This window comes from Chrysemys picta, chromosome 3 (assembly GCF_011386835.1).
Source record: "Chrysemys picta bellii isolate R12L10 chromosome 3, ASM1138683v2, whole genome shotgun sequence".
In the NCBI taxonomy this organism is placed as follows: Eukaryota; Metazoa; Chordata; order Testudines; family Emydidae; genus Chrysemys; species Chrysemys picta.
The window spans coordinates 112051853-112076663 of record NC_088793.1 but is presented as its reverse complement, the minus strand read 5'-3'; the positions used below and the strand labels follow the sequence as shown (position 1 = coordinate 112076663).

General features: G+C 40.0%; 1 protein-coding gene across 5 annotated transcripts in view; it reads right to left on the bottom strand.

The window, feature by feature from the left end:
• SASH1 (SAM and SH3 domain containing 1) overlaps positions 1-24811 on the bottom strand; it is an 817652-nt gene that overhangs the window by 584742 nt on the left and 208099 nt on the right. Inside the window, exon 2 of one of the 5 annotated variants that reach the window (XM_065590323.1) lies at positions 18179-18387. The exons of the other annotated variants lie outside the window; for them this stretch is intronic. Within the exon in view, the coding sequence (XP_065446395.1) occupies positions 18325-18387 (63 nt within the window). The 3' untranslated portion in view covers positions 18179-18324. Of the gene's footprint in view, positions 1-18178; positions 18388-24811 lie in introns of those variants that run through there. 5 annotated transcript variants of the gene reach the window in all.

The following is a 24811-nucleotide window of genomic DNA, read 5'->3' as shown; positions in this document are numbered from 1 at the left end:
TTCAGGTGTGATTTTTAGGCAAATCTCTTGATCTCTCTGTTTTGGCACCCTGTCTGTAACATGGATGTAAACAGTATTTCATTTTTCCCAGCATTTGTCTGTCTTCTCTGTTTAGACTGTAAGCTCTTAAGTGTAGGGATTGTCTTTATCTAAGGGTCTACACTGGCAGAGTTACAGCACTGCTCAGAGATCGCTGAAGGGAAACCGCTGTTGTGTGTTCACACTGTCAGCTGCCTGCACAATAGCGTGTTCACACTTGTGACACTTGCAGTACTATTCGGAGCAGTGCACTCTGGGCACTATCCCACAGAGCATTTCTTCCACTTCTGCCACTAAGAGTTATCGGAAGGTGGTCGCAGGGCATCCTGGGTCCTGTCCCAATGCCCCATGATGCATTGCTTCACATCCCAGCAATCCCTGTGCTTCCGTTCGCATTTGACACCATCTTTCAACGGTTTGTGTACTGCGCGCTTTGCTCTGCTCTTCGGTCTGCAGGAATGGATCCTGCACTGTTGACCAATATGCTGCTCACTCTGACCAACGCATCACGAGTGGCAGTGGAGTTATTCCTTAAACTACAAAGGCAAAAGCAGTTCGACATTGATCTCGCCACGTGTGGTAGCTATGAGATTGCTTGTGGCATTAACGGAGGTGCTGACCTCAGTGGAACGCCGCTTTTGGGCTCGGGAAACAAGCACTGAGTGGTGGGATCACATCATCATGCACATCTGGAATGATGAACAGTGGCTACAGAACTTTCGGGTGAGGAAAGCCACATTCATGGGACTGTGTGATGAGCTCTCCCGAGCCCTGCAGCACCAGGACACTAGAATGAAAGCTGCTCTGCCACTGGAGAAGCACATGGCCATTGCACTGTGGCAGCTGGCTAGTCCAGGCTGCTACCGATCAGTTGCTAACCAGTTCGGAGTGGGAAAGTTGACTGTTGGACTCATGTTGATGGAAGTGTGCAGGGCCATTAATCGCATCCTGCTCCAAAAGACCGTGACTCTGGACAACGTGCATGACGTTGTGGATGGCTTTGCACAAATGGGCTTCCCTAACTGCGGAGGGGCGATAGATAGATCCATATTCCAATTCTGGCACCAGACCACCTAGCCACTGAGTACATTAATTGGAAGGGGTATTTCTCTATGGTTCTTGTGGATCACCGTGGGCATTTCACTGACATTAACGCAGGCTGGTCCGGAAAGGTGCATGACGCACGCATCTTTTGGAACTCTGGCCTGTTCAGGAAGCTGCAAGCAGGGACTTTCTTCCCAGACCAGAAGATCACCATAGGGGAAGTTGAAATGCCAATTGTGATTCTGGGAGACCCTGCCTACCCCTTAATGCCATGGCTTATGAAGCCATACACAGGGCACCTTGACAGCAGCAAGGAGCAGTTCAACAACAGGCTGAGCAAGTGCAGAATGACTGTTGAGTGTGCTTTTGTCCATTTAAAGGCCCGCTGGTGCTGCTTATATGGGAGGCTGGAACTGGCCAATGACAATATTCTGTGCTTATAACCGCGTACTGTATGCTCCATAATATTTGTGAAGGGAAGGGTGAAAGCGTCACTCAGGGCTGGACTGCTGAGGCTCAGTGTCTGGAGGCTGAATTTGAACAGCCAGAGACCAGGGCGATTAGAGAGGTGCAGTGTGGGCCATAAGGCTCAGGGATGCCTTGAGGCAGCAATTTGAAGCTGAAAGACACTAATATGCTCGGGAGTGCAGTGCTTGTAATGCTAGGAGCTGATTGTGATTGGTGCAGACGATGCACTATGACAGTTTAAGAAAATTGCCTGTTGCTTTGCAGGACTCTGTTTTCTTTCAATTAATGGAATATAGATTGCTTTCAAACCAAAACAATTATTTTATTAAACAACAACCAGAGGAGACAGACAAACAAAAAAACACATCAGCACTGAGGGGAATGAGGGAAGGGAGGGTCCCAGGTGGAGGTGAATCTTCCCTTAAAGATTTGAGTATGTCCAGGTATCATATCCAACCTTCTCCTTTGGAGTACAGTGCAGCAGGTACTGTACTTCAGCAGGGCTAAACTGAAGAGGCACGGGTGTTGAATGCAGTGGGTACTGGGAGTCCGCAGCGCTGGACTGTGATGGGGGAGGAGTGGAATGCAGTGGGTACAGACTGGAGCCAGGAGGTTGATAAGAGTGTATCAGCGGTGTTGGGGGGGCACATGGGAAAGAGTTTTGCAACAGTGGCTGCAGAGGAGGGTGGGCGCGGAGCTGCTCGGTTAGCAGTGCTAGTAGTGCCTGGAATATGTCTGCTTGGCGCTCCATAATGTTTAAGAGCCGCTCCATGGCTTCATTCTGGTGTGCCACGTTCTCCTTTTGGTCCCTTTTCTCACTGTTCCGCCACTTCTTCAATTCTTGTTTTTTGGCTCTGGAGTGCATCATGACATTACGCAGAAAGTCTTCTTTAGTTCTTCATGGCCGCTTTCTAATTCTGCACAGTTGTTCAGCCGGCGATAACAAAGAGGGAGGCTGGGCTCACAAGGTCATATCTGTAAAAAGCAACAGAGGGTCCTGTGGCACCTTTGAGACTAACAGAGGTACTGGGAGCATAAGCTTTCGTGGGTAAGAACCTCACTTCTTGCATCTGAAGAAGTGAGGTTCTTACCCACGAAAGCTTATGCTCCCAGTACCTCTGTTAGTCTCAAAGGTGCCACAGGACCCTCTGTTGCTTTTTACAGATTCAGACTAACACGGCTACCCCTCTGATACTTAAGGTCATATCTGTGAAGCTAAAATGCAACATTTTACAGAAGCGGTATTGTTTGCAACACACAGACCACTGATTTAGCAATTTAAAACACACCCACTATTCACATACCTATCAATAACTGGCCGACCCCAGGCAAGCACTCATGAGCCACAAGACCCCCAGAATGGTGAGTAGCCACAGGGGCAGGCTAAATCAGTGTTCCATGACCATACTGTACACTGGGCACGTGGCTCTTGGGGAGGGCCAGCATTGTAGGGGGCGGGGGAGCTTATAATCATTACTGTCCACACATTTTCCACAGGCTGTGTTCATTATGGAAGATATCTCACTGATGAGGGTGAACAGGGAATCAAGAGAGGGTCTTCTCCAAGACTGCAGCTTCCACCGTGGCCTGTATGCGGTTCGCTTGTGTGCAGCAATGGTCTTCTCCTCTCCCGCCCCGTGATGGCACAGTGACGTGGGAAAATTATCCTTAATGGGGCAAGAAACAAAGCAACTCTGCCAAAGAACCTGCGGCAGCAGATTGCCCAGTATCTCTATGAGAGTTTTGTGGAGATCTCTGAGGCAGAGTCCCGTGAAGTGAGGGAGTCAATCAACAGCCTGTTCCGCCGCTCAGACTGGGCATGTGGTGGTACATGCATCATACAGACACAAGCCTGCTTTCTGCAACCCTCCTGCCCCCAACAACTCACTTCAGCGATTCCCAAAATCAAATCCACTTACCAGGGGCCTTCTCTCCTGTTTGCACTTCACCAAGATCTGACAGCTGTGACTGGCTAGCCTCCTCCGGGGTAGAGAAGAACTCTTGACTGCATGCATCTCTGACCTCCGAGTCATCCTCTGCCTCTGGGTCCCCCTCCCACTCCACATCCTCATCCAAGATTTCCTCCTCCTGGCTCGGTCCACTCTCGACTGGCACCTGAGCCACCAAAGTATCCACAGTGGCCTTCGCAGTGGAGGTGCGGTCGCCGCTGAGTATTGCATCCAGCTCTTTGTAGAATCAGCAATTCGTGGGCGCGGCATCAGAGGGCGTTTGCCTCCTGCACCTTGTGGTAGCTGTTCCGCAGCTCCTTCACTTTGACCGTGGACTGCAGTGTGTCCCGGTCATGGACCCTTTCTGTCATGCATCGTGAAATCTGTCTGTAGGTATCATAATTCCTATGGCTGGAGCGCAGCTGGGACTGGACAGCCTCCTCTCCACAAATGCTGATGAGGTCCAGCAGCTCAGCATTGCTCCAAGCAGGGGATCGCATGGTTCGTGGAGCAGGTATGGCCACCTGGAAAGATGTGCTGAGACCACTGCACGTGTCACCGAGCAAACAGGAAGGGGACTTTGAAAATTCCCAAGGAATTTAAGGGGTGGGGCTCACGGTTGGTCACCTGAGGGCAGGGCAGTAGAGTTCAAACTGGTGACCAGAGAGGCGAGAACAGGCATTGTGGGACACCTCCCGGAGGCCAAGCACAGCGCTGTAATTGATCAGGGTGTCTACACTGGCACCGTGGTGCTGTAGCCCCAGCACAGAAAGCTGTATGCTTCTCTTCGGGGTGGTTTTTTTTACAGCGCTGCAATTGTGCAGTTTCTGCGCACTAAGTGGCTTGGCAGTGTGTACACCTTACATGCACAAATCTGCTTTACCGCGCAGAAACTTTCCAGTGTAGACAAGGCCTAAGTGTATGTACAATGCTTGAACAACGGGATTTTTATCTGAATGTGGCCCACAGGAAAATGTTGGATATAAACAGGCCTGGAAGCCCATTTTAAGTCAGTCTCCTTTTCGTGTTTATCAGTTATATCATTTCACAAAACATCTAATTTTTAGACTGCACTAGTTGTCCCTAATGCTGCCATAATATTTTAGACAACAGAAGATTATATAAACAAATAAGCATATTAGAGTATCAATTATACTCCACTTACAGAATTTCCATCTACATTCTTTTACTGTCCAATTTCACATTAGTTTAAATTCATGGGCTCCTTTTCTTGTGCTGAATATTAACTCAAATACCTTGGTTATCTCGGTCACTAACATATTTGATTCTCTATCTCTTTTTCCATTGACTTTAATGTGAGCTAGAATGGGACCACAGTATTTTATTTTTTAATATATATTCACTTCTAAATACGACAGGCAAGTTATAAATGCTTAAGACACATATTTAAAAGAGAAATGTTGTTCACAAATACATCGGGGAAACACACATTTTGCTGGTGAAGAACATAAGGACAAACATGGTACCATTTTATGCCAAGAATATTATACATTTTTAAACTCCATACCTTTTGGTAAGTACATTCACCTGTCTTTGACATAAACAAATAAAAATGGTTGGCAAAGGCATTCCAGATCTAGAATGAGGTATCCTACCTATGTCATGTTATGAAATTGCGTTTCCTTCATTGAAGTACAGTGCCATTATGATTTATGACTGCAAGAAATATTTTAAATTAAGATTTGTTTGATTGTCTATTTCTATTAAGGCAATCATCATAACACTTCTCCTTTTCCAAACAAATGCACTACACAGCATAGCATCCTAGAGCTATGCATGGGGATCTGACAATGATTAATTTCTCTTGCTGAATTCTTTATTTCCAATAACTAATTTAAAATAGACACCACTTTTTAATAACTAAAGGATATAAATTCTGCAGGGTATTTTTGCCTAGGTAATTGATAAAACATCTTCATATTAATGACTGGAAATTAGGGTTCTGTTATATAAATCTGTCACATAGCAAGTCTCCTGTAGAACACAGTAGCATTGGCTGCTGCTGGGCATTGGAGCATAGAATTAATATTATTAAAAAAACTCCATTACCACAAAGCCAGGAGTTGTCTGAACAAATATCAATAAAAATATTTTTTTCTGCATGTATTTTATATAAGTGATAACGTTTTTGGGGAATATATATTTCTCGCCAAAATTTTATCACTTAGATAAAATACAAGCAGGAGAAATGATTTTATATACCTGAAATAAAGATATTGGATCTGAGCCTTGCACAACATTAGGCTGCGGGATAGTCTCCTAAGGGAAGTGGGCAAAGACACCATTTGCTCTGGACTTTTACAAGTAGACTAGACAAAATACTGGAAAACTGTAGGGAACAATCCTGTATTGGCAGGGAGATGGACGGGGAGATTTAGTAGAAATTTTCCATCTCTGATATCTATGAACCTCTCAATCTCCAGTCCTTCCTCAAACAAAACTCTCACTGAAGCCAATAGGATACATAGCAGAGAAGGAACAGCCAGAATAAAATGAACAGACTTTGATCTTACATGAAGAAGCTCAGGGGTTGACCCCACCTCCTGTGCAGTTCTCAGTGCAAGATGAAGATTTAAATTAGCCAATTAATGTCAACTGCTGTAGTGTTGTAAACTCAGGACTTCTTTGCAAACTAAGGAAGGAGTCCATGCACAAATAAAAGACTTCCAAAGTCTTTTCAAAACCCCTCTCAAAAATTTCACAGACTCTACCCTATGAACCCTGTGAATTTTACTTTACAAATACACATCTAAAAGATACTTGAAGAAGCTTCATGTAGCAGTTTTAGGTAGCTATGCAATCCATAAATTGATAGTATGGATTGACAATCAGTTTGCTTGGCAGAAGACTACTTCTACAGATAGCATGTGTAGTTCCAAGGTTTTCCCCATCTGTACATCACTGGAACTTTCCAAAGCTTGCAGAATCATTCAAAATCAGAATATGCAGATACTTCATCCAGTATTAGTATGTTTAGATCTAGATTAGATTTTATTGCATTTTACAAGACAAAGAAAGTTCAAGCTCTTCAGTTAATGATACCCAAGAGTGAAAATGTGTCAGGAAAAGAGATGCTAAAAGGAAACCAGTACTCTGAAATACCTCCTCAGTACATGACAGAAAAACAGTATTTGCTAAAGGAATTTGTTTGGGCAGCTAACCTGACTAAAAAGAGTCTTTGTAAGTACAGAATACTATAACAAACAAAAGGACACTACATCAAGGCATATGACCACAAGCATTTTATTTATATAGATTGAAGACAGGGTCATCATTTATTTGTACTATGCTCTCCTCAGCTATATTGCCACTATTTGTTATGTTATGACTGCCCTGAAACAACAGCCACTGCGGAGGAGACCAGGAGACAGACACGAGCAGTACATCATGGCATGTTTGGGCACATGGGTTATATCTGTGATTAAATACTCTGTAGTCTTCCATCATATCTGACTCATCTTAAGTCATCTTCTTTATACAATCTAGTATGAAAACAAACTGCAAATACTCACCATTTTTTATTGAGTGAAGGGTAAATTTTGAAGTTCTATCCAGCCAAGAAGCATTGTCCAATGTTCCTAGCCCTCAAAAGCACCTTAAGCGTCCTAGGCGATCCAGCTACAGAAGCCACTCTTTGACAGCCCATAGGCCAGCCAGGCCTTGCTATCTCCTCTCTTTAGAGTACGCAACTGAACTGTCACAGCCCTAGAGGTATAGGAGGCCTTAGCAAGGATGAAAGAGAAAGGGCTGGGAAGGAAGGAGCAGTGTTGGTCTACAGACAATGAAGACATATGTTTTGGACATACATTGTATACAATAGGACATTTTTGGAGTTAATCAAATATAGTAGCAAATAAAATTCTGTTGACTCTGTGGTTGTCTTAAGCAAGACAAATTATTTAAGTATGTTGGCTTTCAGTCAATCAGTCATGTCTTTCAGGATCTTAAAGTCTTCCTTAAATTGAGGTAACAAAGCCATTGCATTCCACTGTTTTTGTACTATAAGCAATTTACTAGGCAAGGAGCACTAAAGTAGAAGTAAATGATAGTAATCCTCAAATTGCTCAAGAGGAACACGCTCTTTCTTTAACTACACACAGCGTATTCTTGAAAGGAGAAGTCTGAATTCCAAACAAATCTTGACGTGCCTCAATTTGCCATTGAACATATTTTTCTTTTTTGTTACTATTCAAGTGCACAGTGCTGAGGGTTTCCACAGGCATCACAGCTTGCTGGGGTCAATTTTGTCGCACTCCAACAGGGCTATTGTGTGGTTACATTTTAGCTTTCACTCTGCTGTAACCATAAATAGTACCATATTTTTGTAAACTATAATATAATTAGAGGCTATTATAATGAAGCCTTCTGTGAGCCTTAATTTGCATGTTTTCAACAAGTATGCACGGACTGTCATTTTTCAAATACTATAATTATTACTTGTGTCATTCAAGTAATGCCTTGCCAAACAAAAACAGAAACAAAACAAAGCATCATCTGACAATCTGTCCTAGAAAGGAGGTTCTGAAAGACAGAACTCTGAAACACTGGTAAAGATACTAACTATACATTCCCCTCTGTGCCTAATAGTTTTACAAAATAAATGTACTGAAAAGCTTTCAAATGGTGTGTTATGTAAATGTGGGATCATTTTTATATTACTAAACCTCAGAGTAAAAAATATCTCAGACAGGGTACGGTCTAATATTACAGCAATACCAGGGTTACTTTTGCTGGTGCTAGCCGCTCTACAGGCTTCTCTCCAATTTTGAAGGCTCTGAGTCCTCTGGTCTGACAAACAAAATACCTATCAGTACCACACCGTAGAGAGTGGCTTTCACATAAGGCAAAGTTTCCATACTTAAACACATTACACTTTCAGATTTGTATAGTTTCACTTCTGCTTTTACTACTTTATTTTAAAATCGACTCTCTCCATAACAACTTCTCCTATTCAACTGAGCCCTGAAGTCACTATGCTGGATTATAAACATCACAATCAATTCCATTCAAAAGATTAAATGAAGAATGAAGTAGCTGAGCTGCTAATGAAATCTGGGATGAGCTACTAACAAAAATATTAGCTTGTTAAAAACAGTTAAAATACCAGAGATTAACCAATGCCCTACCCCAGTGTATAATATTCTATGAGTTGGATTTATTATGGGAAATTTTCATCTTTCTCTTAATGGTCTGGCACTGGCTACTTTTAGAAATGTGATACTGGACTAAAAGAACCTTTGATCTAACAATTCCTATATTGCTATTTCATGAGAACACAATTGAGACTTTACCTTGAGAGGAACAGATTTCAGAGTAGCAGCCGTGTTAGTCTGTATCCGCAAAAAGAAGAACAGGAGGACTTGTGGCACCTTAGAGACTAACAAATTTATTAGAGCATAAGCTTTCGTGGACTATAGCCCACTTCTTCGGATGCATCCGAAGAAGTGGGCTATAGTCCACGAAAGCTTATGCTCTAATAAATTTGTTAGTCTCTAAGGTGCCACAAGTCCTCCTGTTCTTCTTCTTGAGAGGAACAGGTCGTGTCATGATGGAAATGATCTTAGCCAAATGTTTTCAAAAACAGCAGGCATAACTGAGAAAATTGCTGGCAAAGTAAATTACTTGTAGTAGAAAAAAGATTCTATTTCTCAAATATATTTCAGGATCAAAGTCCCTTTAAGAGATAATTTATGGCTCACTGCTAAATTAGCGGAAGATGTGATCAGTGATCAATATATAATATGTATACACTCCTGAAGCTGAAATAGAAAGATACTCCCTGTCTCCAAATAAAATAATTTTAAATAAACGGACAGTGCTTTTTTTTTTTTTTTTTTTTTTTGCACTTTTGGGTTCCATCAGGGATGACTAATAATATTCTCAGAAGGGGGTCCTTTCATTTTTGGGAGGCCCATAATGAAAAAAACTAGGTTTCTCTGAAATCACTAAAAAGGCCTTTGCACCATGCAATGATTACCGTAAATTACTACATTTAAACAAAGCCAAAAAGGAGTGTGAATGTTGTTAAAGCTGGATAATTAATTTTAGGACACTTAAAAATACAACAAATGTGAAAGGCATGACTGGTGCAGGCATTCAGAGATGCAGAAACAAAACAGATGGCTCAAACTAAAGTCAACTTTATTCTTTTTTGCAAATATTTTCTTCAGCTAATTTTCATGCTAATTTGAAACTTTGGTTTAGGTTTGTCTTACCTGTGGGAAAGGTCAGAAAAGACTAACTGCAAGCTGTAAAAGGACTGCACAGTGATCATTTCCCTATGCCTCAGTTCACAATCGCACCTCAAAAGGAAGGACAATAAGTAAAACTAGACTGAGCTATTTCAGTTGTTACAAGTAAAATCAGAAGAATTGAATTGTATAAGTAAGAATTATTTTCTGCTAATTCCCCACCATCAGTCTGGCCCTATAAGAGATGAGAAGATATGGGCCCCCCTGCACAACATTAAAAAAAATATCAAAATACAAGAGTTAGTTTGAATAAATGTTGTCTCCAAAATGCAACATCTGTATGCAATAGATTGAACAATGTATAATAGCTTTATAAAATTCTAGGGCCAAAGCCTCCTCTCCATCTATCCACAGGACAGTAAGTCTGATGGGGTGTATTTTAGTTTGCATCACTGGCAGTTTCTCCAAACATCTTGATCTATCTCATATAGTTAGTTTAAAACATCTTGACTATCCTATTTTCTCCTATCACCCAGCAGCTTCTTCCCAAGCCAGTCCTTGAAAATTGTTCCTTAACAGCAAAATCAAGCTTATTAAAGCAGTAAGACTAAAGTGGGGAATTTACTTAACCCTGCTCTTAAGGACTCCCACATTCATGATACATGCCAGAAAACAATGGGGAAAAATAGCAATGTAACAGCCGGACTCGCCCATTAAAATAAACATTGTGTTTTCCCTCTGGCTACTGGGGAGAAATTTGCTGTTTGGATTTTGCTACCCAAATGCTCAGAAGATGTGTACAGAGAATCACTTATAAAAACAAAACTTCAACCTCCCAATCTTCAAAAAATTTATAAAAATGCAGATCTTTGGTGCTCTGATTGTGTCTTAATTAAGTGTTACTGTAGGAGAGGTCAAGAAGAGAGATGATTTAAAGCTAAGCCTTTACTCTGCTGATTTTTGAACACCTTGTATCTGGGTGTGAGCTGAGTATCTGTAGACCAGAATCTGGGAATCATGTGGAATAAACTGGGTTTCTCCAGGAAATAACTGTGGTATGTCTTCTTCCTCCTGAAAGAGACTGATGGAAGGAAGCCACTGACATGTCGTTCAAGCCATTACAAAATGATTTGAAACGTAACTGAATTTGAGAAGGGAGATGCATGGAATATTTGCACATTTTATACACACAGAACTATCATGTGTTGTACTTGAAAATTCACCTCATATTGAACCCGTGTTTACACCAATGTGTTTTGGGAACTTTCCTCACTGACAAATTGCCATTCGTGCAGTTACGCCAATGGGAGCAATCGTGTAGACCGTGCCCTGGTGATCTGAGCTCTCCCTCACTTAGGCTTGCTCTGAATGGCAGTAGGGGGTAGTGCAATGGCGGGAGACTTTGTGGCTAGTTTAGCCCAAAGCTATTTACATCTATTATGAAACCCCAAATTTCCATTTTAATTTCTTGGTACCAAAAAATACAACTTCCAATCAATGAAATCCACTGCTGAGCACAAATACTACCTAAGAGCGAACTGACATTCCTAAGCAATACAACAATGTAAAAGAAAACCACAAAGCAAGCATGAAAGCTCAAGGCAGGTATGACTATTGTTCACTGACTGGTGACTCAGGAACTTCCAACAAGATCTGGCAGAAGAAAATAGAGTTTAAAATGGTGAGTCAAACTTGTTTCTCTGCTGACTTCCCCCTTTTCCAACAAACCTGGTTATTCAGGGTTTTTTCTCCCTAAATCTGAGCTTTACCATGCACTTGGAATAAAAGTGAGGAGAACTGACAACAACAATACAGAGTTGCTGAATTGTCTCACCACAGCCCCAAAAGGCAGTGGATATTTAAAAGCTCCACCAATTTACTCATTTAAAAACATTTTATGAAAAGGCAATGAGCGAAAAAAATGGGATAATAGAAAAAAAATCATATGAAACCAGTTTGCAAAGTTGACATAGGCCCACCAAAAAACTCAGGTAAAAATCAGATTCCACTGTGTTGAAGTATTAGGCCTCCTAGAGTAATTAGCCAGAGTAAAGTGAGATATGTGGATTAGCTTGGCTTGATTAAATTGAACATTGAGAGTGAAATCCTGGCTCTGTTGAAGTCAATGGGGGCAGAATTTCACTCCGAGAACGTAACATACTTTACAAAAAGTTCCCTTTATGTATTTAGATGAAAGATAAATTACAGAATATGAGTTTTCCCCCCCATTCAACAGTATTGCCTCTGATTTATCACCTATGGTGTCATTAGCTAGCACTTTAATGGACAGTATGTTTTGTCATGATCATGATAAGGGGCCTTAACACTTACTCATAGATGTAAAAATTACACATTTGCATAAGTTGGCTCAGTGACCAACAAATATGATAGCCCCTTGTTTTGCTCAGACAAGATAGCTGTTGCTTTGGCAGAGATTAGGGTAGACTGAAGCTGTGTTTGGGGTGTGATATGCCTAGGAATTCTGGGTACCTCTACTATTAGGGCAGCCAGCCCTTGAATTCCCCTTTTATACAGGACTGTTTTTATATATTACAGGGGAATATCTCAGCAGATAACACAGCTGAGCCGGCTTAGTTCTGGAGTAAAGTATAATAAGTCAGTTCCTGACAAAATCTTGGTTTGTGTTTCTGAATGGAGCAGATGTGAGATAACTATCAGGGCAGCAAGAAAGCCCGATATGTAGACAGGTGGGCCATAAGAAAAAAATCCTTCCAAACACACCGGGGTAAAAGGCGGCCCTAATGTCTTGTCATGCTTTGTTTGATCATCAGTGGGAGAATTCTAAAAATAAATAGCTTGGTTTATAAACTTTAACCCTCACATCAAACAATACATGTTTCATAGAAACCTACCCAGTGTAGGGGCTCCCACTACTTGTAAAAACTAGACTGCTGAAGCAATCCCAATTATCTCTGCAGCTTTCCGAGTGAAAACCACTCACCTGCTCCCCACTTCCTGAAAAAAACCTTATAGCTCCTTCATTCTGTTTTCAGCAATTGCTCTGTTATGTTGTTTAAGGGCCTTGACACAGATCATGATTCCCTATACAGTTTGACCAATCATACGTGCTACCATACATTATTTAAAAAAGAAATGTCTGGGGGAAACTAGGTGGGAGAATTTATTCACAAAAGAAAATTAAAATGGTGAGATATATGAAGGCTACTCAGGATCTTCCATAGACAATGCACTGCCCTTAGTAAATTTGTGTGTGTGTCTCTCTCTCTCTCTCCCCCCAACCCAAATCACCATATCCCTTTGGGTTTTTTAAATAATATTTTAAATTGTTTATTTATAGTTTTTTTACTTAAAACAATTTTTGTTTCATTTATTGTATTTCACCTTCCTTGAATGTTTTCTTCCTTGATCTGTCTCCTCATATCTTTCCTCACTTTATAGTGCTAGTTCCCCTCCCACTCATTTTCCTACATCCTCCCATCCACTCCATCACTTTCCTTACTTTTCCTGTTGTGTGATCTCTGTCCCTCATCAAAGTTCATTCAAGCCCCCTTCCAAGTAGTGCCTTCCTTCTTTCTTACCCATCTCCATGATTCCTTCCTCCCTTTCCAGTACATCTTCCCTCCAATTTCTCAATATTCTCCCCGTTTTCATCCTCTTCAACTCACTCTTCTCCCTGCCCCACAAATCTCAAACTCACACTCTTCCCCCACCACAAACCTCATAATACCCTTCAAACTTCTTGCTTCTCCACTCCTACTCCAATGGTGTCCTCTAAACAACAGCTAGTGTACAGGAGTGAAGCAGTTATATACAGACCACCCTGGAAGAGCACAGAATCCCTGGCAGGGATAGGAAGGAGAGAGCAGCTGGTATGTCCTCCTCTTCTGTAGGCGGTGTTGGTGCAGATTAGGGTACCACGGAGGGAAAACATGGAGGTAGCATCAATATTCAACTCAGCTACTGTATAGTAGGAAGCAAATTCGGAAGGGTATATATTATCCACCAGAGGGTGAAACCTATGGTGCCAGGGATTAGAAAAAGGTAGCTTGGACACATAATTAGAGAATAGGAGAGTAAGAGTAGAAGGAATTTATATACTTGAATATCAGCTTGTTACCATGAGCATTTTCTGACATTACACGGATAGGAGGGACCATTTCCTGATTTTACACTGGTCAGGTTGCCAATAGGAAGACTCCCAAGGCAGGGGAAACAGAGCTTTCACTTTTGCTACCACCACCATTTTGCTGGTCACCACTGACATAATCTGACACAGAAAAGGTTGGGGGTTTTTTGAGGGAGGGGAAGCTATATCCAGCCATAACTCTTGCATCCATGCAACTAATGGAAATCATTCCATGGATACACAGTTAAAACTATTTTCAGTGTGATTTGCTTAACCTAGTTAGTAGCTTTCCACAACCCTCATTCCCAACTCATCAACCTACTTTTTGTTAAACCAGCTTGCCTGAGAACAATTTACAGTTTGGCATAAAGAAGAATGATGCTATAGTTTAATGTGGGGAGCCAATAACTTTCATGTAACATTTTAATATACTTTCTTCTAAGGAAAGAAAAAATATCAAAAGTAAGCAATCTTTTTCCTAGTGCTCTTCAGTTTCAAAAATTGGTCCTAATTTCAGGATTTAAAGTAGTAACTAAGCAGAAATGGCAAGAATTTTACCAGCAAATATTCATCTCCTCATTACATAGAATGGAGAAAGAACATACACTTCTTCTGCTAACTGTTTAGAGTACATTTTAAAATAAGCACTTGTCAGTATTTGTATGTATATGTATAAATAATACAATAAATGGCCACAAACTCTGTAGTCTTAAAAACACATAAGTTAAAGAGGGATGTTGTTTTTGTTGTTGTTTTTTCCAAGAGGGAGAAGTATAAGCCTATTTATAGGTTAGCTTGTCCAACTTAATTTCATTTATTTGTACTGGTGACAGTAAATTGCCTTATTTCACACTTTCAACCAACCTAAACATTTGATTAATGAGAAAGTCCATAGTACTAGCTAAGCCTTCTTTACCAGATAAGCCTTCAGGTTCTAAAATAAGGAGTGAAAAGTAAAGAGTCTTGCCGTGTAATGAATTTATGTTCTCATCTGTGAAAAATTTGTAGACCCATAAGAAACTGCATAGTAGATATAATATTGCACAGGAATAGCCTCAGGACTATTTCCTTCCAACATTTATTTCAGATTAAAATTGCTATTGGGTAGACTTGTAGCATGTCTAGAAATTATCTATAGCCTATGACACAAAATTCAGATGATCTGGGGACCTGTATGAGACAGTTTTTATTGCACACAACCAGCATCTGTATGAAGAGACATCTATGTGGGAAAGTGATTGTGACATGCTCTTCAGGACACCCAGAACTCTGTGCCTCAGCAAGAGTGAGCTTTGCTGGAGATTAGACTGTGTGTCAGCTCCTTGTCACACCAGCCCGTCTGCCTCACCAGCAAATGCCTCGAGACTCTGCCAGTCTTTACCTTGCATTGCAGGTACCCTACAGTGCATTCCAGTTCCAAAGTTCCCCAAAGATATCTCACTGCAATGTCCAGCCCTCTCCTAGAATACTCACAGAAGTTAGGTTTGTTGCTCCTTTGAAGAGACAATACAGTACAACTCATTAACTTTCTTGGTGTTTCACAAACATTTCAATCACAGCACTGAACTGGTTTACATTAAAAGTAAAACAAGTTTATTGAACAAAAAACATAGGTTTAAGTGATACCAGGTATAAGGAATAAAGGTAGAAAGGGCTGCAAGCAAACAAGTAAAAATATGCTTCAAAGACTAAAACCTGACTTAAGTCTCTTGTTCACATAAGTGTTTCTCGCCAAGTCTCTTTTCCAGCATGGCTGACCAAACTCTTCTCAGAGCTTTGAGTGCTTGGTTCCTTTGTCTCCTTAGGTTCTCTCCCCCTCTCTTTAAAGTATAGTAAGCTTTTGACCTGAAGGGTATCTCGATAATGTTCCTTTCCCTGCTGGGTGTAGACACCAGGGTGTCTGATGTAGACCTGCTGTCTTCTCCCCAGTTGGTGATTTTTGCAATGCAACCTCTTCCTGCAACCTCTGACACAAATCACCAGCTCACTGAATTTGGTCACACCTGGTTTGAAGTGTTGGCCTCTTTCCTTTGGCTGGAGAAAATCTGTTTATCACCTCCCCTGTGATGTGCTTGGTTTGAGCACCTTTTAGTCACAATTTTCCAGCCCATCTGTAAAGTTCTTGTGGGTTGATTGTACATACATCATGAAAGGAATTAATAATCAATGAGTTATTAGTTTTCCACAATGGATACAATATTATTGACTATACTGTATAACACTGTATACTAACACTGTAACGAACTCTGTAACACAAGCTTTATTATTAGTTTACATTCATTCAGTTTCACAGATCGCCTGAACAGCAAAGTGAGTACAGTGAATTCTGCCCCCAGCGTTTTCCAAACACAGGAATGCAAACATATCCTTTGAGAGAGGTGTTTATGAAAGCAGCTTGGGAATTCCTTTCCAGCTGCCTGTACAAAAGGAGGAACTCTTGGGACATGGGAAAAGGGATGCTCTCTGGATGTATTTTGTGCCAGTGAGGATATTCAGTCCTCATTCCTCACACAACCAAGACTGTGGCTGGAAAAACTCAATACACAGCACCAGGTTGTCTAGATAAGTGGAACATTGAAAACAAATGTCATGAGCAATGAATGCTAAACATGATAATTCTCAGCAATTGTTTCAATGACAGAGAAGAATTCACACGTTAAGGAAAAGTGGAGGTTTCCTTGCAACAAATAAAATAAAGGTGGAACAAGAAAAAGAAAACCCTCGGTGTTAATGATAAGTTCTCTGTGTGGCTAATACATTGTGAACAAAATCAAGAATTCTTCCTGCAAAAATTCTGCACAGCCCCTGCAATGTTGTCAGAATTGCTAGATCTTACACAGGTGCACTGCATACGTTCTGGCTTTTAAATTTAAAGGAGCCTAGAACAATATTATTGTATAATCACCATATTCCCATGCACTGATTCTTCCCCCACCCTGCCACTTTCTCAAGATTAAAAAAACACACACAAGGGAATGTATGTGTTGAAAATCGCTCACTTGAGTGGTTCCTAACCTTTTTCATATTACTTTCCTTTTTCCCATTTGGCTATACTGCGCATACAACTCTTTTCAATCCCATGCAAACTTCTGAGTTAACACTAAATGCCAAGAGAGAAGAAATTATTTGTACAATATGAGTAAGAGGAACCCTTTGTATGTTCAAATTATACAAAAATCAGAGCTAATCAGGATGTATCAGAGGGTATATGACGTAACCATAAGAAACCAGATTTATGGTGCAACTGTGTAGCTCAATGAAAGTAATATGGGTGAACACACTGAGTTTAGGGCCAAGAACCTCTGAGAAAACTGGATAACGTGATAAACCCTTGCTGGTAAGGGAGTGGAAGGAAATGTTTTGGTGAATAGACTCCTCTCCTGAGAAGTGTTGAGCATGTTCTGTGAGATGAAACCAAGGGCAACTGAGGGCACTCAGCACATCATAGTCATGGCCTGCTATGCATAGATTTCTGAGAGAGAATCTCTAGCCAGAGAGGCAACCTGAAATAGTTGTGTGAGCCATCTAATGTATTAAGTAGGGCTGGTCAAATTTTTTTTAATCAAAACTCTTTTTTGATTTTGTTTTGACTAAATGAAAATATCCATGGAAAGTGGGGTTTTTTTGTGTGGAACATTTAGACTTCCCAGCAAAAACCTGAAATCCCAAAACCCACAATTTTTTTCAATTTTTAACGAGAAGTCAAAATTTTCTGCAGAAAAATACCCATTTTCTGACCAGCTCTAGATCAGGTAAAAGAGCTACTGTTGCAATGAAATCACAGCAGGGACGACGACATCTCCAAAGATTGGAACTGGTGTTCCTGAGGCTCAGCTGGTACCTAATGATCTTGGAAGCAGAAACCATGATGTGATAGCTGAATTTTTGTCTGTCATTGTGGTATCCCCAGAAATATTTATTTGGGTGAATTAAATAATGTTATGACCAACAGCACTTTCCCCAGAGAACGACCAATTACAATGCTGTAGCTCTGTTTTCTAGGTGGCTATAACTGCTTATGAAGGAGGCAAGGTAAATAGATTAATCTTGCTAAACTGAGTTGCTGCTTTTTATTTTGAAAGACTATAATATCAACCCTTTTCCCTATTCACTGGCTAAACAACATGCTTACAGAGGAAAAATCCTGTTAATAAGAAATGCCAATACATTTCATTACAGCCGCGTTGCAACAGTACGGAGTTGAAATTATTAAATTCATAGCTTCAATAAACAGCCACAAATTACCTCTTGAAGGGAGCTGAATAACAACACCTGAAGCGTAAAGAGAGGAAATGGAGTTTAATTAAGTGTTGCCCAGCTAAATCGTACTGAAAAAGCACAATGAGGTGGGAAGAATACAGAAGGGTTTAGTTCAGCACAGAGATAGAAAGATTTAGCAGCCAGGTAAAAGGCTCTGTCTGAAAATGTACTGAAGCTAGGGAGTGTGTCACACATCAGCGGTTTTCTGATGAGCAAAAGCACTCACTCCTGCTCTTGCTCACCTTCACGTAGCCGCCCTTCCCTTTTTAGCATGGAACCTTGATTGAAATGAAGCTTTTTTTCTTGTCTAGAAAGAGAGAGACAAAACCACAATACAAAGAAGAAAAAAATGAGCAGGACTGGATTGAATCTGCACTAATTCATATTTAATATCTCAAAAATACAAAGCAGTAGTGTAATGTGTCTTTAGAGGTATAAGAATAAAACCCTGAAAAAGAAAGACGTATCAACCAAATGGATACACAATAAAACCAGAACTGCCAGTGATGAGACTGGGGATGGAAAGGTGATGCTCAAGATTTGCTGCAGAGCTACTGGGTATTTCTAATGAAATGATTAGACTGGGTATTTTTAAAAATGCTAGCATATAAATATTCATCATTGGGCATCAGAGTCAATTTTCAAATGGAATGTTGGGCCATTCAAACTTCACCATAACTATTATTTCAGGTTCTCTGTGTGCAGAGTAGGCCAGAGAGCAATATGTCCTATTGCATTAGGAAAGTTTTCCTTACAATCAAAAGAGCTACAAAAAGTAAAATATATATTCTGCAAAAATTGATGGGCTCATTGGAAGTGTGCTAATATAGCTCACCGACATGTACCAACATTTGGGAGGTAAAAATGAAGTTGTAATACATTAAACACTGTCTCTCTACCAATATTCCTTGACTCAACAGGCCATTAAACTTTGCATTAATGTTCCATCACCCTAAATAATTGAGCTTTCAGGAACAGACAATAGATTAACATCATGTCCTAAATTTAGCAGCTTTGTTTTATTAATGTTATTCATCCTGGCAACATCTCCAGTGACAGGAGAGAATGTAATTCCCCAGGATTTCATTAGTGTTATGTAACAGTGAGTAATAATCCTGGTTCTTGTTTTGTCCTCACTCTGATATCTAACTGGAAAGATATCATCAATGTATGCACAGAGGGAAATATACAAACTTTGTTTTCATTATGTACCTAGGGTTCCTAATATCTGAAGCATGACCATAGATAGCAGACTGGAAATTAGGATATGGTCACTTTCACACTTGAAACTCCTGGTCACAATGAGCACTAAGGAGTCAAGCCTGCTCCCATTAAAGTCAATGGGAGTTTTGCCAGCGTCAACAATGTGAGCAGTCATAGGGCCTAACGGAAAGGTGCTGCTGCACCCCTTATGATTTTGCCTTCAGTATGTTAATGCAAAGAAGCACTTCACGATACTATATTTTAACTGAGCACACAGAACTGTAAACATTTATAACCCAATTTTTGACAGAAATTTCACGTCACTTGAGAATATGGTGGTTCAAGTAATAATCAAAAGTTCTAAAAAAATCTAGCAGTATATGCCTTGTGACTCCACAATGACAGTCACTAATAACAGGAGGACAAGCAATCAAAACAAAAAGATGTTCATCAGCATACAGCCTATGCTAATAATAGAAACAAACTATCATCTGTTAATTAACACACCAGTAATTGAATATTGATCACAGTTTGTCAACTTTAAAATAATTGAATCCATCTCTCTTCAAAACACCAAGAGTTAGTTAAAGATTCGTAGTAAACAATGGGCTTTTATTTCTGGAATGCTTAGTCAGCTTTCCTATTGTGCATTAGTCTCAGCACTGATAAATGTCTTTCAAATAATTGTCCCTTTTTCATAGTGCTCAATCTCTGAAATAAAAGCTCTGTGGTTATCTTGTGCCTGGTATTAAGATATGTACCTATTCATATCAAGTCAATGGAATTGTAATGACTTATTATTGTTAATGACTCAAAATATCAATAAGTAAAATTTCCTCCCCCCAAAAAACAAGCACATAGACTGTTTTGACATTCTGATACTTGAGCACAATTGTTTTAAGAGAACTAATACCTGAGCATATCATTAAATGGACTTCACACCGTGTATTGAAAATGTAGGGTAAAATTATGGGAGTCACACAGAAGCCACAGAAAGCCCATCACTGTAAAATTACCCATGAGTTTTCTTGCTTTGGAGGGTACATTTTCTAAGGGCTGCACAGCTACCAAAGGCTTTAAACAGGCTTAGAAAATTCAACACTTAGAAAATTTGGGGAGAAGTGGAAGGGGTGGAACCTGAAAAAAGTCCCCTCACAAGATGCCCACTTGAAATGAGCAAGAAGAATAATGCATAACAATGACTGGGGGTGGGTGGATGAGTGGGTTAACATCATTATGCATCCAGAGCTATCATGCTGTCAGGGCACAGAGAGGTCATTAATCCTCTAATGTTTTCTTGTTGGGATGAGAAAGAAAATGAGGGGAGAAAGAGAACCCAGTTGAGATGAGAGGAAGGAAAATGAATGGAAATGTTGTCCAGAAAAAGCTCCTCTCCTGTGTCTCTCTGTCTCCCAGATTTCCCCGTTCCTCCATGCACCCTGTTCTCATTGTCCATTCTGATTCCGCTGTTGTTTCCACAATGCTACTCTGAGCTCATTTGTAGCAATAAAATAGTAAAAGTAATGTAACATTCCAATCTCATTAGTGCCTCAAGCCTTCAGCAATTACAATACTGCCAACCCCCAAACATAAATTATGAATCAGGCTCCAAACAGCATGATATTGGCTTTAAAACTGTGTGATTAAAAAAAATCTGTTTTTTATTAGCCCTTTGGTTTTTGAGCATTTAGAGTCCACATTTTCAAGCTTTTCTGCACAAGTGAGGGCTACCAACTTATTTTCCTTTCCAAAGAGAAAAAAAAATCACTTGACTCCAGGAGCTGGGGTTTTAATAAAAATATCAAATATTACGAGATTCATGATAAAATTGCAAGAGTCAGAAACACTGCAGTCAGTCAGGATTTTAGTTACATTCAGCATGCTCTTGCTGCTTTTAGAAGGCGCAGAATGTTCCATTGATCAAATTAGAGACTCTATGTAATCAGTTTCAGATGGTTGAATTATCTGTTTGGTTTCTTTCTTTAATTTTATTTTTTAAAATATCAATGATAAAACATTGTTTTTTGGATGCAGTTACATTAAAGATGCACTTAAGTGATTTACCATATTCATTTTTTAAAAAGACAGTCAACTCAAATTTGCCCCAAGAACCAAGCTTTTCCAAAACCTAAAATGGTAGAAATGGTTTTTTAAAAATAATTGTAATGTCCCCAGTTGATTTAAAACAACTAACATTTTCCCTACAGTATTTGTAGCACAAACATTACAGGACTTGGAATCTGAAAGCTGAAATTGTTTGTAAACAAAAGTGAAGCTGTTTTAATAGATTTTTGTTGTCCAACTTGAAAGAAATGCAAAAGCTGAGCAAAAAAGAATAAAGAGATGGGTTTCTTCCCCCCCCCCCATTTTAATAATCTAGTAATCTAGGGAGCTGCTGGTAACATATAGCATGTAAAGAATTGCGTCTTTTGTATAACAAATGATGTTTAAGTTGATAGTATATTTGTTTACAATGTTTTCCTCTGCCAGCTTTGTACCTTCTTTACACACATCCCTTTGACCAGCACAGATCCCAGACAGGGCGAAGAGATCCCCACGCAGTATGGAAAGGTTGTGAAGAGAAAGTTGCCATACATGTGGCTGAGCCCCCATTTTCCACACAGAAAGGGAAGCTCACTTACACAAGTTCTCCTTTGTGCATGGATCTCGTGGTGGGGTGGGGCGGGCGGGGGGGGGGAGGAGGTGGTGGAGAGGGGAAGGGGGACATTCTGGACCAATAATTCTATTGTTTATCAATACCACTGCATTTTAAATTGGTGCCAAAATGAAAAAATAAGGTTCCTACATTGCAACCTTTGATGCCAAATTTCAGCATGTAGGAAATGTTTCTAGCAAATTCTAAACTTCCTGCAAAGCACAGTTTAAAATGGAAGTTCTGACACAACATTAACTATGGCAATGCTATGGTAAGAGAGAAGAGAAAACAAAAATTGTTATAGTTTTCAAGTTCCACCTGGAGGATTTGGTGGCTAAATGGATTACTCGCTGACTTTTCACCTCTGGGACTCCAGCCCTGACTGGAGCGACTGAAAATCATTCTGATCAGTCAAGTGAAAAAAGACCAAAGTGAAATTAGACTGGTGGTTTCAGCTCAGTTCCTTCAGTGCTGTAGTTCCAAATCACAAAACCACAGCACGTTGCGCACTGCTAGCAGGGGAGAAAGGCAGAGACTCTGAGACTTAACAAGCATGAATCTATCTGCCTCTCCAGCCCACAAATACCTTAACACATACCCACAAACATACACAGAGCACAGGAGACCCCTGTGGATTACTATGTAAATTAATTTGTAGCAATCCCTTATGAGTGTGTAGAGAAATGTCTGCATTATAGATCACATCGATATAAGTGTTAACTGTATTAGATTCAAACTGACAGCTGAATGGTGCTTTAGTAAATGTTCAAAGAAAAGTCCATAACAGTATTTAAGAATTTATATAATACTATTCCTTTATCTTTTCAAAGAATTATACAAACTTTCAATAATCCTTTAGCACCCTCCATGAGCTCTAAAGGCAAGTATTAACCCAATTTACAAATGAGGAGACTGAAGTACAGAGAGGGTAAGCACTTTATTCATAGATTTTAAGGCCAGAAGAGACTGTTGTGATCATCTTAGACTGACTTTCTGCATTACACAGGCCAAAAAGGTTGTATAGTAAATCAGTGGGTGAACTGAAATGAGAATCCAGGAATCCCTGATTTCTAGCTCCTTGCTCAATCCACAGTACTAGACATGGAAAAACTGCCATGAAGTCAGATATGCTCTAGTGCAAATAAAGCAATATTAACTGGTGCCTCTTTCTTTTACTGCAGTCAAGCAGCAAAGGCAGACAAACGCCCTCTTCCTCCAGTGATACAATTGTTAAGATTAAAAAGACCTAGCACACAATATGTTTAAAGAAAGTATCTTGTTAAATTACAGTTCAGAACCAATAAGCAGAGATGTTTGAATCATTTTAAAATAACTCCTTATGGTAAAACATTTTAAAACATTGCTCCTAACAGGCTATACCTACAGAAATTATTCTTTTACTGTGTGAGTGTGATTTACAGCATGACTATGGAAGAAAACATATTGTGTACTTATGTAGGTTAGAGTTAAGATGTCTGAAACAGAAGTCTGTTGCTTAAAAATGAACTTTTTAAAAAAATAAAGGTTCTTATTCAGGCACATCTAACACAATATCCTCCTTCCCATTAAATGAAAAATCAATTTTTGGGGGGGCGGGGGGGGGGGGTGGAGGGAAGTCTGTGTGTATTTCTCTCATGGGATCAGGCATTGTTTCTAACTCGAAAGCTACATTAAGCTTGTACCTCAGAGCATTTTCAATTATTTCATTAGAGCAATGTACAGAACACACATTCATAAAAAATGGTACCAGCAGCTGAACTGCTGCTTTCAGAACTCTCCAATCTTATTCTTCCCCCAATAAACTACCCCTCCTCCATGTTCCATTTAATGAGATTAAGGAATATTAGCAAATGTGTAACACTGAACCTCTATGGAAATGTGTGAGAAAATTTTAGAATCTTATTGAAACATCCTGTGTACGTGGAGAATTTTCAAATATAGCTCATTTCAGAAGGCTTGATTAGCTGGATATGATTGCAATCACTAATTCTCTTCTTTAGGGTCATATGGCTGTTCAGATGCCCAGGAAATTTCAATTACAAAGCAAAACAGGCTATGTCTGCTACATGCCCTTTTCTCAAATCTAATATTGGTTTCTGAAATATTACATTTTACTGTAGTTCAAAGAATTGCTTTATATCTGATCTCCATTATTTCACGGTAATCTCTGGACAGGGTTTTGCTTAGTTTATTTTAAAATGGCATGCTGTGCAAAGCTGCCTGTAGAACTCATCACATTCAACCAGATAATAAGTCAAATGAACTTTCAGAAGCCTGAAAGTGCACAACCATTGAAAAGAAAATAATTAAAACACCTGATGTTCACCAGGTTATCAGTAACATGCACATCTCTCCAAATCTTCTATCGTACATTGCATGCAGTTTGTAGGGGCTTATTGTAAACCCTTTAGATATCTGGTATTCTGTTTGTATCGTATCACACTGCTAGGAGAATTCTGTCTATACACTAGACTTTCTTTCTTGAGTCTGTCCTTGCCTTGGACTTTCACAACTGGTACTAGGTTACTACTACAGCCTATTGAGTTGGATTCTACACCAAACAACATCACAGTATTTTTTCCTGACGTGCATGTTACACTGGAAATTCTTGCAGCAAGCACCTCTGTGTAACTCAATCCCTTGAAGGTGGCAAATGGGCTTGCTCTAAATAAGGTGGAGAATAAAAAGGGGGGAAATGGCAAATCTCACTCAAAAGACAGATACCCTAACCCATTAAGGTAACATTTCACACAGTTTTGAACAGGTCAGGTGTGCCTTATAAAAGGTAGTGTTGGGAAGTAATATAAAAATAACATATATCAATAATATTTGTTGAATGACCCCCCCACCATTCAAACTAAGAGGTGCATTC